General features: G+C 36.3%; 2 protein-coding genes across 3 annotated transcripts in view; one reads left to right on the top strand and one right to left on the bottom strand.

The window, feature by feature from the left end:
* Positions 1 to 7,641: 7,641 nt before the first annotated feature.
* hmgb2a (high mobility group box 2a) lies at positions 7,642 to 9,837 on the top strand. Its single transcript, XM_052126396.1, has 5 exons — positions 7,642 to 7,745; positions 8,374 to 8,532; positions 8,704 to 8,852; positions 8,963 to 9,137; positions 9,223 to 9,837. Exons 2-5 carry the CDS (start codon positions 8,386 to 8,388, stop codon positions 9,403 to 9,405), a joined length of 654 nt encoding a protein of 217 aa, XP_051982356.1. The 5' UTR covers positions 7,642 to 7,745; positions 8,374 to 8,385; the 3' UTR covers positions 9,406 to 9,837.
* Positions 9,838 to 10,610: 773 nt separating this feature from the next.
* The window catches only part of galnt7 (UDP-N-acetyl-alpha-D-galactosamine: polypeptide N-acetylgalactosaminyltransferase 7), a 31,857-nt gene continuing 28,979 nt past the window's right edge, over positions 10,611 to 13,488 (bottom strand). For both annotated transcript variants that reach the window (XM_052126391.1, XM_052126392.1), the window contains exons 8-12: positions 12,507 to 12,629; positions 12,174 to 12,392; positions 11,969 to 12,067; positions 11,758 to 11,886; positions 10,611 to 11,551 (exon numbers count right to left, since the gene is read on the bottom strand). In XM_052126391.1, the coding sequence (XP_051982351.1) occupies positions 11,414 to 11,551; positions 11,758 to 11,886; positions 11,969 to 12,067; positions 12,174 to 12,392; positions 12,507 to 12,629 (708 nt within the window). In that variant the 3' untranslated portion in view covers positions 10,611 to 11,413. The remainder of the gene's footprint in view (positions 11,552 to 11,757; positions 11,887 to 11,968; positions 12,068 to 12,173; positions 12,393 to 12,506; positions 12,630 to 13,488) is intronic.

Consider the following 13,488-nt stretch of genomic DNA (forward strand, 5'->3'; position numbering starts at 1 on the left):
TTTACATTCAACCTCATACATAAGATATTAAACAGCCATAAGCAGGGAGATACTCCAAAAACAGGTCCCATTTTTTACTGTAGACTAGTCTAAACCCTGTGGTTTATTATTATTTATTTATTATTATGACCTCTCGTGCACCAAATAACTTTCGTCTGAAAATGTTCATTTTCATGTATTTTTATTGAGTGTTAGCAGCCTTGACTGGCTGTTATGTTGAGCTCGTAATGGAGTGTTGTGCCCATATACAAAGACTTGAAGAGGTGAAAACTCCTGAAGGAAAAAACTTTGTGGGTATGTTTGCTATAACAACCAAGTCTGACATTTGTTTCCCTCAACAGAAGTAAAACCGATTTCCTGCAGTTTAGGTGGGAAAATAAATTGATGAGACACTTATTGTTCTTGTCATGTGATCTGGTGTAAACGAAGCAGGAACTTGATCAGATTAACCAGCATTTAGTTATTCTAATAATTTCTAAATTGGTTTACCAACTCACGTTTTTTAAAGAGACGTCCTCTTATGCAGTCTTTGTGCAAACCTGTCAGAAGGAACATAAGAAGAAAAACCCCGGGACATAGATGAAATATGCAAAGTTCTCCAAGAAGTGCTCTGAAAGATGGAAGGTGAGTTGAACAGAATGGCTGTTAAGGCCTTTTCAGTTTGCAAACCAAATGCAAATTACTGGCATGATTTCTTGCCACTATCAACATTTTGAATTAAAACAATTGGTTTATAATGAGCCATTCTCACCTAGAACGTTCTTGCTAAATTATATAAGATGGTTTCTTTTCTTGTTTGTTTTGCATACTTGTCATGTGCATATTTCTTCTTACCCAGTGATGGGTCGACCAGTTGAAAGGTGCATTGAGCCACCTACCAAACCGGGCTAAAATTGCTTGTTGATTAGATCCACCTATTGTAAAGTCTTGAATGTGCTAACGGTGAACATTCACTTTGCTCTCTATGGGAATGGGCCATTCGCCGGTGATCATATTAGCATTGCATTTGGTGTGCAAAGGTCTTAATGTTTTTCCTGGAGATAGTTGTTGTTAGGGAGGGAGTGGGGCAGAATTACATTCTGGAGGCAAATGTAGGGCGGGAGAATTAAGCGCTACACACTGTGTGCACCTGACTGCACCTAATCATAGTCTTGTTTTTCAGACCTCTAAAGAGAAAGGCAAGTTTGACGACATCATCAAAATCGCTTGCTTGGCAACCGCAATCCTACAAAGGCAGTTTTCTTGATTGATTTCAGTTATGGCCAATCGCATGCTTGGCTACAGCAGCCCGTGCACAATGATTCTGCATCTGACAGGAATGGAGCTTGAAGGGCTCTGAAGAAGCGGCACCCGTGAAACTTCTCATTTGAAAACAAACTAAATTACCTGGTACATGTACTGACCAACTGATTTTTTTTGCCTCACAAATGGTGTTTTTGAGAGTACGCAACAAGGAATATTTAAACAAATTGTCCAAATTTAGAGATATTGAATGTCCAGAATTTTTTTTTATTAAATATTATTTAAGAATTTCGGAATATCCAGAGACCCCAGTTATTGAACTACAGCAATTACAAACAATAAGGTTTGTGGCTGTAAACTAAATCTGTTAAAATGGGATGAGTCTTTCAGCATGTCCCGCCCCAATTCCAGTTTCAGTCGGAGGTTACTTTTGGTTTATTGTTCCCTGTTTGATATTTCTACTGCTGTTTTAAGAAATGAGGAACAGTTGAACTTATGCAGTGTCTCAATTTTTAAACTTTGAGCTTTAAAAGTTTTTAGACTGAAGTTCTTTTTTTTTCCTTTTGTATATTATGAACAATTCCCTTTTCATTGAGTGTAATTCTGACTTCTTTTTTAATTTATTAAAATAATTTGTTGAACATGGCATATTCATTGACTATACTTATTTATTTTTTGAAAACTAAGAAGGTTAGAAAGTTCATGGCTTTACAAATAGGTTACAAATAACTTCCATACTTTTAACCTTTTTCTGTTAAGTGTCTTGTGTGCTTGTACAAATGAAACCATTTTGCTTTTGTGCCATGAACCTGGGTTTTCCTGAGCTAGCCACAAAATAAACTGGCTGGTTATCAAAAACTATAGAGTAGAAGTTGAGAAATTAATAGCACAATACAATTCAGTTGGCATCTCCAAAAGGTGAAAAGCCTTTGTTATTGGATTGACTAAATTCTTCCTGATGCAAGTGTGCCAAACTCTCCATTTGAGTGGAAAACCTAATCTGAAAAATAAGGTGTAAAATGACAAGCAACCTCTCCTGGGGCCAGAGATAATCTTAATGCATTAACGATTGATGTTTAGTTGTTTTGGGCTGGCATATCCCTTTTCTTGTTTATTTAGGCCTCATGTAGGCCTCATGTAATAATGGGACATTATAAAGTAATCCTTATGGTGCAGTCCTATGGGTTGTTTATATTGCCATGTGTGCATGCAATAAATTTATATCATAAATGTGTGACATTTTCTCAGCTAGCATAGAAGCATGGCCTGTTACTGTACGTTTGTGACATCGTGGTTAACTGCTACGAACAGCAACTACATTTAAACTGAAATACACTGGTTGCAAATCCTCTGTGTGAGTGAATTAGGGCTGAAAAGTAGGCCTGTCCTTTTAGTTAAGACACTTAAGACAACTAGCCTAAAAGACTAGATTTTTTAATCGTATATAAAGTTGTGATTAATAATTTTAAGAAATTTGGAAAAACTGAGAAAGAATGAAAAGTTAATTGTGATTTTAAATGTTTGTTTCATGTATATCTTCTTTGGGTCAACAACTTCTTAGTAATCCTTAAAGCATGTGGGGGAAATAGGCCTACATAAATAAATGATTTGGAAATCAGTGCTAGGAAGATATACAGCAAGGTAATTCAGTGGCATAAAGAATAATCAAACTCTTATCCCCATTTTATCAGTGCTACAATATTAAATGTTTATCCAGTTTCAGTTTAATGTTTTGCCCTAAATTACTATTTGTATAGTTTCCCATAGAATATTTATAGAGAGGACAGTATAGTAAATGGCCAACCCATTTAACTGAAAGAGACAACACGAAGTGTGTGAGACACTAAACACAGGCTCTAGGGTGCAGTATTTGAAACACAATATAGGCCACTGTTCGTGTATTGTGTTGTACAAATGTAAGGCATTTTTTATTTAGTAGTGAAATAAAGTTAAGGTTGTTGTTGTGTTAATTATTTACAAAGCAAAATCACGAATGTTAATGTTTAATGTTTTTGTTGATATGCATGTGTATGTAATGTCTTTATTCTACACCTGAATAAAGGACTAGGACTAGTTCCTACTATGTTTAAAACAGAACATCACTGGATCACAACCCGTCAGTATGTCCACATCTCATGATGTAGCCCTATAGCTTGAGCCTCTAGAGACGTTTAGGTAGCTATGAGCTTTACCATCCATGTCCTGGATTTACATCAAGAAAACATCTTGAATGAACAAAATATGCAATCTTGAAAAGAGATGCTGCTACTGGGCTTGCTGTTCAGTCATCCTTAACTATTTACACTCATTGCATTTTCCTCCATTGCTAAACGATAAGAGTATCACTTTGGTTTGTATCTGCATGTCTAATCTTGCCAGATCTTGTGGACCATTCATAGCACCTCAGGTGAACAGGATGTGCAATATGATGTTTTCTGTTTTCTATACTTATTAATTGCATTTTTTATTTATTTACTGTAACTGGTTGGTTATACATTTAATGTCTGATGGATGAGACATTTTATAAGTTAAATGCTTACTTAACTCCATAATGACAAGATAAGTCTAAAGAGCATGTTCCTCTGCTCTAGTGGAATGAAATAAAACTTTTTAAAGTTAGGTAGGGTGAACAGAACCAGAATTGCATTTTTACAAAGTTAGGATAATGCATAAAAAAAAAACATAAGATTGTAAACACATACAATATTATTAATGATAATAATTGGAGTCTTTATTTCATTTGGGGGGTAAAGAGGACAATCACAGTATGTGTGAATGGTGAGCTTTTAAATTTGAGTTTGAAAAATTGTGGATGGCAGCCCAAAAATGCACCAGAGTTTAAGGGGTTAAAAGTATGAATTACCACAGTAAATTGGTAGGTCTCATTCTCTAATCTAGACCAGGGGTTCAAAAACTAGGGTCCAGGAAGCATAAAAAAAAAGTTTTCTAGAGCAGTCAAAGTGAACTTAATTTAAAATATTAATCAAATATGTTACTTTTTTTTTAACTCAGTTGTCCAGTATGTTAATTTTAAACACAGTTTTATCAAATTATTTCTAAATACTTTTGGACATCATGAGATTAATCATATATTCTATAAAAGATGCACTGCAATTTAATACAAATGCAGAGAATTCCAGATAGCATTGTAATTGAATATGTTTTGGCTTTAGTACCCATGACAATAAACATTTCCAATTATTACATTTTGCAAATGGCACATTTTATTAAAAGTACTATGTTTACTGAAATGTGTCTTTATACATACAAATGTATACTGTAGATGCCATTATATTTTAAGAAGAGGATCCCAAGTAAGGGCGTCATTGCTCTAGACTGGCCTACTCTTCTTTAACCACAATTCAGATTTCTAGTCAGCTCCCCAGTCATGCCTTTTGTGCTCAAACAGGACACTTAAAGAACCATTTGGCTAATTATACAGAATTGATTGTCACCTCTGATTGTCTTACCTATTTATATCAAATGGCAAATGTGGAGCAAGGGGATACAGGAGAATGGGAGGTGTTGTTAGCTTCTGGTAACAATGTTATGCTAATTTGTGCTAATGTCCTCAATTTGGCATATATATTTACATGTAAAGTACATAAAGTTTGCACCAAATGTTTTGGTTTTTGTGAGTTTAGTTATTATTTGGAAGATTGTATACATATACACAATTTATTTCATATTAAACACATATGTGTGCTATCTTCAAGTACTATCCAACTGCTGTCTTGCTCTTCATAAGCACTTCAACAGAGTTCCTGTTGTCCATCCCCCATTGGCCTTTCAGTTGTCTGAACAGAACAGCTGAGAGAGTTTTCCACAATTAATCTTGAAGGCCACAATGTTTCATGGTGGAACTGGCTTCAACTGCCCCACTCTAGAATAAGGCCATACAACTGAAGGAAATGTGCAAGGTTATTCTCACGCACACTGCCTAAACATATATAAATATACCTAAACATACAAGCACTGTTGCAAGTTTTCAGCATTTACTATGTGTTTAATGCCCAGATGATTTCGAGAGGAGTAGCAACAAACAACAACAGTATAGTATATAGTTGTTGTTGTTTATTGTGCTGTTGGTGTAGGTGTACTGATTCTAACAGATTCCAGTGTTTACATAAATAGAATAAAAAATATTTGAACAGTTTTGAGTTTTCATATTTAGTGCAGTATGCCTATATGTTTTCTGTGATGTTACATGGATATTAGAACATCATTCTAACCTCACAAAAGGTCAGAGTATCACGTGACCATGTATGTTTACAGCAACAATCACGCTACCAGTTGTATGAACTGAGGGTTTTATGTTATTATATTTAAAGGGTAAACCTCGGTATTAGAAATTAGTTTGACTTTTTATTTATGTATTATACTTGGTGAAACGCAGGAAAAGAAAAAAGGAATACATTCGTGTTGTGGTTTAATTTTAAGACAGTAAATATGAGGCGGTTGCATCCATTAGCCTCGCTTCGATAATGCGTGCCATCTCTAAAAGTCGTAGCCTACAGCTATTTTGGCCAAAGTGCAATACAATATCGTGCGAGGTTATTTGTGCCACTATAAATTTTTGTTTTTGTTTTGGAGGAAGAACATTCGCTCTGATAAGCGGTGCTTTATTTTACTCAGTAACATATTCATATTTGTATTAGAGTTACTTCAATATCGTCACCTTCCTAAAATAATTGCCTAAGTCATTTTTTCACTTTTCTCAGAAAACACAAAACACTGAACCAATAATTGAATATATGATATTTATTGATAATGTCACTCAAAAGGTTATGGCATAAGATGACTATTGACATACTAATAACAATGCATGTCAATTATGTAACGTAACGGGAATAAATGACTTTTTGAACATGCCTTTGTTACTTAGGCAATTTTAAATTGACAACTCTGTCAACAATAAAACACTAACAAACAAACTAAACATCATTCTGAGGAGGCATGAGTAGCTTTTCCATCTTCTTGATGCACCTGCCATCTTAAAAAACTTGTAAAATTGTCTCATTGCCTTTTGACTTAGGCAAAATAAAACGGCCTAAGTCACACACTTGACATAGGCCATTATACTATAGGGGTAGAATTGCATGATCTGTTCAACTGAGGATGTGGGCGATTTTACCAAAGGTGGCCAGCATCATGAGGAGATGACTTATGCAAAAAAATCATTTTTGTCAAAAAATGACTTAGGCAATTATTTTAGGAAGGTGACGATATGAGAATACAACTGACATCCTTCGTTGATTCAAAGACTTGCCGCTCACTGTTAAACCAATAGCTGAATATAGGGCTGGGAATCGATTCCAAAAAGAATCGAGTCCGAGGCGTTGGAATCGATAATCGACTCTAAAGCTGGAGTCGATTCCTTTCGGGGAAGCCGGTTAATATTTTTAGACTATGCTAATTTCCTCGAAGACTACTACACATTTCAGAAGCCTTTACAAAATAAGTTCAGTTAGCGTCCTAGTTCACATCAATAAATCGGCATGTTAAAAGTTGAAATGATCATTGTGCTGCACTTATAAAAGTGAGATTGTAACGCTTCTCTACACGTTCTTGACATTTTGACAGTGTTTAAAACCTTTCACACACACACACACACACACACACACACACACACACACACACACACACACACACACACACACACACAACACACGCACATAATTAGCCTACATTTGACACAATTTTACATTAACATTATTTAATGAAGTCACATTTAAAAACTACTATTTTAAATACATATACAAATATATATATTTAAGATTGTAATAAATAAACAAAAATAACAACCTTGGATTTTACTCCATGTACAAAAGGTAGCGACAGTTACTGTACATTATAATATAAACCTATTTCTAAACAAGAACTCATGAGTGATAACAGATTATTTCAATGTACGGTAGGTGAAATTGTGCTTTTAAGATGATTTGCCGTAGTTCTTCGAAATAAAGCCGCATCTCAAACTTCCCTCACATGTATATCATGGGATTGAATCATCGTGCTTTGGTATGTGCATATAGGTCCTGATTTAATTTTAGAATGGACCTACTAATAGTAAATGTAATTCATGCTATTATAAATAGTGCAAAGAACGCTTAGCAGTGAGCTGTTTTTAATTAAACAACACCAAGCCGTTTTTATTTTTTTCGGAATCGAACATATGAGTCTGGAATCGATTCCTAAATCAAGAATAAGAATCGATTCCCAGTTTCTGGAATCGGACAGTCCTAGCTGACATGTTCAGTGGCGTGGTGTCGTCATCTGTAACTTCACGAAGAAACTTGACTGTGCTCATGAACAGCCAATAGGAATTCAATACTACACATAGAACGTTACTGATTCAAATTTGAATGTGTCCCAACCAATCAGATGAGCGATATGAGGGCGGAGTCTATGGGCATTTAATCATGTTTGTGCGCTCTGAAGCACACCGACAAACAGTTTACAGCGTAACGTACATTCGGTCGATAAGTTGAGGCTGACTAGAGGTAAGCATATCTTAACCTGTTTATTGTGTTGCTTTTTAATACCTTATACGTTTTGGTGTAGACTTTAGCGAGTATGACTGAAAAGATGTTCTTTAAACGTGACTGAACATTTATACAAAACTTTGAACTAGGGGTTCAATTCGTTTTTTATTATTTAAAAACATTTGTAACTGTTTCTCCACATATTACGACTTTATTTATGTAGTTTTAATAAGTTTTGCCATCTTAGTGTTCTTGTTAAGAGTGTTAGCAGCCTTGACTGTCTGTTATGTTGAGCTCGTAATGGAGTATTGTGCCCATATACAGAGACTTGAAGAGGCGAAAACTCCTGAAGGAAAAAACTTTGTGGGTATGTTTGCTATATAACGTCCAAGTCTGAAATAATTTACCCTCGACAGAAGTAAAACCGATTTCCTGCAGTTTAGGCGGGAAAACAAAATGGAGGGACGCTTATTGTTCTAGTTGAGTGATCTGGTGTAAACGAAGCAGGAACTTGATCGGATTAACCAGCGTTTAGTTAGCCATCATTTCTTCATAGCTTTACCAGCGCTCGTGCACAAGGAAGTATTGCGAAATGTAACGTTTAAACGTTTTTTTTTTTTTTCTAACTTTGTTTTATCACTTCTAGTATATTAAAGCCATGGGTAAAGATCCTAATAAGCCAAGAGGGAAGACGTCCTCATATGCCTACTTTGTGCAAACTTGCCGGGAAGAACATAAGAAGAAAAACCCAGGGACTTCTGTGAACTTCTCAGAGTTCTCCAAGAAGTGCTCTGAAAGATGGAAGGTGAGTTGAACAGAAGGGCTGTAATGTTTTTCCGGGGGATGGTGGTGGTTGTTGTTGTTAGGGAGGGGGTGGGGCAGACTCAGTCACTTGAGTAACAGACACAGAGTTTGTGGCAAATGTAGGGCGGGAGGATAAAGCGGTACAGCACCTAATCCTTGTCTTGTTTTTCAGACTGTGTCCTCTAAAGAGAAAGGCAAGTTTGAGGACATGGCCAAAAGTGACAAGGTCCGATATGACCGGGAGATGAAAAACTACATACCTCCTAAAGGTGTAAAGGGAGGGAAAAAGAAGAAGGACCCGAATGCTCCTAAGAGACCACCGTAAGCAGTACACAATAGACTACACTTTAAACAGTTTAATACATTTAAAAGTTTTAATATAGTGTTTTGGTGTCATAATTTTTTTGTAAATTTTTTTTTCTTTCTATCAGATCTGCTTTCTTTGTGTTTTGCTCTGAACATCGCCCAAAGGTGAGGAATGACAACCCTGGCATCTCTATTGGTGATGTTGCAAAGAAACTTGGGGAGATGTGGTCCAAGCTTTCCCCAAAGGAAAAGGCTCCACATGAGCAGAAGGCCATGAAGCTCAAGGAGAAGTATGAAAAGGTAACAGCTGATGTAACTAGTTTTCAGTGGTTTATGGCCTTTTGCAGTTGTTGGGTTTTTGTTCAAACAAGTGTTTGTGTACCAGGATGTCGCTGCATACCGTGCCAAAGGAGTAAAAGAAGATGGGGCCAAAAAGGGTGGATCAGGCCGGCCAGTAGGAAAGAAGGTAGAGGTTATGGATGATGATGATGATGACGATGACGACGATGTAGAGGATGATGATGATGAGGACGAGGATGACGATGATGACGACGACGATGATGATTAAACAGGAAAACTTGAGCGGAGTTGTTTGCAAAACAATGTGAATGCATTTTTTTAGCATTTAAATGTTCCAAAACATGTACAGAAATGTGTATAATTGAATACATATTGAGGTCATGTGCTGTTTTGTAAACGTAACAGCTTTTTGTTTTGTTTTTAAGCACTGCCTTTTGTGTAATGGCTTTGGTTGCTTTTGGTTTATCGTTCCATGTTTGATATTTCTACTGCTGTTTTTAAGAAATGAGGAACCATTGAACTTATGCAGTGTCTCAATTTTTAAACTGAGCTTTAAAAGTTTTGTAGACTGAAGTTTGCTTTTTCTTTTTATATATATATATAATTACATTTTGTATATTGTGAATGTTCCACTTGCATTGAATGTGTTATTCTGACTTCATTTGAAATTATTAAAAGAATTTTGCAGAATCTGTTCCATATTGTGTCTGACAGTATAGTTAAGTATCGTTATAGATGATAAGTTTGAGACGTGCAGACTTATAATGGTTTACACAGCGCACACCTCTACTTGATAGACTAAGGTGCAATTTTAATTTTTTTTGTAAACCGTAGGTGAAAGTTAACAGCTTTATAAATAGATTTTTCTAGTAGGAGTCCTGTTAAATGTAGCTTCTGGGTTTTTCTGATTAAGAAACAAAAAAGTTGAAAATTACAGCAAGCTACAATTTGATTTGACCTCCAAGAGGTGAAAAGCCATTGGTTTGATGGGCTCTTTTGCATCAGGTTGAATTGAATCTCTAAAACCTAATCTGAAATGAATGTAAAGGGGCCAGAGTTAATCTTAATGATTAGTTTGGGCTGGCATATTTTGTGTTTAATGAGGCCTCATGGGCATTATAAAGTAATCATTATGGTGCAGTCTACATGTAGGATATTTATATTGTTCCATGCTCATGCAATACATTTATATCATAAATGTGACATTTGCACATAAAACTTAAACCAACTCATCACTCTAGTACTTGCATCACTTTTTACGTGTGCTTGTATTCTTATTCATCGATTGCATATTTCTTAAGATGAAAAGTAGCTACTGGAAATGTAAAAATACAAGAGTGAAATGTCTGTAACTGTTTTATCCCCTTGGAGGCATGTGACAAGAATTGCAGCTTACTGAATCCTCATGTTCTTTTACAAGATCTGCACATACAATCAAGAAAAACTGATTGAAACTGCTACAGAATGGTAAAAATGTTCCATTTATTTTCTTGAGAAAACAACCATTATAAGTTAGATATTTACACCATTGGGAAGCCCACCATATCTCCATGTTAATTTAGAAATATTTACATTGTACAAAACAAATGTACACAATGCAGTCATTCTTTCCCTAAAGACATAACATTGCTCCGCTTGTTCGAGCTGATTTTGATGCCATAGTAACATTAGTCCAGTAATTAAAGCAAATCAATCATTGATTTTCAAAAACAAGTAAACATCCATTCCCCCAACCAAGCAGCCATCTATGCAGTAGACAAAAATAAATGTATATCACTTTCATTGTTGACCCTTTGTCTCAATTTCCCTTTTGCTTTACCCTAGAATATGGCAAAAAATGTGCCACTGTGCCAAAGACCAAAATTATTCAAGTGGCAGGTTGATCTCATTAACATAATGAGGTCCAGTGTTAAAAATATATATGTATTTCAGTACTTGAGGGACAACCTGTACTTCATAATTGAGCAGCAACAAAAGCCCAAGTGGTATAGATCATTTACCTTCTATCTTCTGTGAAATAGGGAAAACATTATTATAGGCAGACCCCTCAAATCCACAGATTCCAATGAAAAACCCATGCAGTGGGTATTATCCGATGTAAACATTGTCTTCAATGGAGAAAAAAAGTTCATGATCAGAGTTATACTGGTGATGACTAAAACATGTGCCTCCATTAGTCACGTGTATACTGGTAAAACCTGTTGCTGTAGACCAGTCAGTGTTTATTCCTTAAAGATTCCTTATTCTCACACACATGAGACAGTTAAGCCTGTCTCTCAAACGGCCACAATATTGTTCATCTCCCACTTCTGGGAGCTCTTGCTGTTGTCACAGTCAGCGATATAAACCTTGTGTAAGACATCAGAGCGATCCAAGCATTTCCCCGTAGGTACATGTGTGAAACGATGTAGATCCTGGAAGAAATCAGAGGCATTAAAAAGGTTCACTGAAGAATTGATACCGCAAGGTACAAAATAAAGTGTAATGCATACATAGGCCTGAGTAAATTGTTTATAATTTCAGTTTTGTAAAACAATGACAAAATTAAAATAATTGATTCATGTTAAAATGGTTGTTGTTGCTCTATTGCGAAAGAGGCTAGGTACCTGCTGTGACATACCTTAAAATACCTCCACTCTGTGTGCTCATTCAAGTTGCAGTGCGTTATGATGACGGCAGATCCGTCTCCACCCTTTGTCAAGCACTGGTCGTACTGCATGAGCTGGTTAACGTCATTAATTCTAAAGAGCTGGATTAGCAACAGAAAGACGCATAAGATAAATGAAGTGAGAAAACTGTCATAGCAATATACTGGTGTTTAATCCCTTTACCTGATTGCCTCCCATTCTATGACAAGGCCCAATCTCGACATTGCCACCATTGGTGTGGCCCATGCTATCTATGCAGTAGCTGGTCTCATACCCTCGGATCTATTGAGAGAGCATGCAATTGAATGGGTGAATTGGGTGATAAATGCAATTAATTGTATTGAATGGAAATCTTTTAATTGCATTTTAACTGATTAAATATATGTACCTCTCCCCATTCTACATTCTTTGGAGGCAGTGGGTAGTGTAGGGGGATGTCATAAGCAATCTCTTCCATGAACCATTTGAAGCTCTTGCAGCGATGCTCCTCTCTGAACTTTTTCAAGGTACTGATGTCCCCGTAGGCCAGCGTGAGAGTCTCAGGCCGACTGGCGTAGAAATAGTCCTTATACTCATCCCACCATACCTCAACCACCCGCACATAGTTCTACAAACAGCCAATAAGGACAAAACAGGTTAGGGACTGGATCTAAAGTGTATAACAATTGCAGATTAAAACTCTCAGAGAAAATTTTATGGAATAATAAGGGTTTGCGCTGACTTTAAGTGTGGGGGAAGAGCCAACATGAGCAGGAGGTGGGTTTCCCTGCCAGCCCTGCAGACGGTAGATGTGCCCCACCCGAGAACATGGCACAAAGAGAAGCTGCCCACCACATTGCCATATCTGTCAAAAACACACAGCATGGCAGGGATTTAGAAAGTATACACACACACACACACACACACACACACACACACAAACATGCACATAAATAAACTTCTTAAAGGAATAGTTAACCTAGAAATTATGCTCTATTCCATACAATCAATAGGAGTGGTCACCAGGGGCTTGTAAGCACTAAAAAAAGAACATAGTATAATAGTAGCCCAAATGACTTAAGCATTATATTCAAAGTCTTTTGAAGCCATATGAAAGCTTAGTGTGGGGAACTAGGACTGGGCAACATGGCAAAAAAATTATATCTCGATATTTTTCAGCCTATTGACGATATTCAATATACAGTTGAAACTCGAAAAATTAGAATATCGTGCAAAAGTTCATTAATTTCAGTAATTCAACTTAAAAGGTGAAACTAATATATTATATAGACTCATTACAAGCAAAGTAAGATATTTCAAGCCTTTATTTGATATAATTTTGATGATTATGGCTTACAGCTTATGAAAACCCCAAATTCAGAATCTCAGAAAATTAGAATATTGTGAAAAGGTTCAGTATTGTAGGCTCAAAGTGTCACACTCTAATCAGCTAATTAATACAAAACACCTGCAAAGGGTTCCTGAGCCTTTAAATGGTCTCTCAGTCTGGTTCAGTTGAATTCACAATCATGGGGAAGACTGCTGACCTGACAGTTGTGCAGAAAACCATCATTGACACCCTCCACAAGGAGGGAAAGCCTCAAAAGGTAATTGCAAAAGAAGTTGGATGTTCTCAAAGTGCTGTATCAAAGCACATTAATAGAAAGTTAAGTGGAAGGGAAAAGTGTGGAAGAAAAAGGTGCACAAGCAGCAGGGATGACCGT

This window comes from Xyrauchen texanus, chromosome 5 (assembly GCF_025860055.1).
Source record: "Xyrauchen texanus isolate HMW12.3.18 chromosome 5, RBS_HiC_50CHRs, whole genome shotgun sequence".
Taxonomy (NCBI): domain Eukaryota; kingdom Metazoa; phylum Chordata; class Actinopteri; order Cypriniformes; family Catostomidae; genus Xyrauchen; species Xyrauchen texanus.

Coding starts and splice junctions, on each gene's coding strand:
- hmgb2a (XM_052126396.1), top strand. CDS start 8,386: ATGGGTAAAGATCCTAATAAGCCAAGAGGGAAGACGTCCTCATATGCC. Junction 8,533..8,703: donor AGTGCTCTGAAAGATGGAAG/GTGAGTTGAACA, acceptor CTTGTTTTTCAG/ACTGTGTCCTCTAAAGAGAA. Junction 9,138..9,222: donor TCAAGGAGAAGTATGAAAAG/GTAACAGCTGAT, acceptor TTTGTGTACCAG/GATGTCGCTGCATACCGTGC.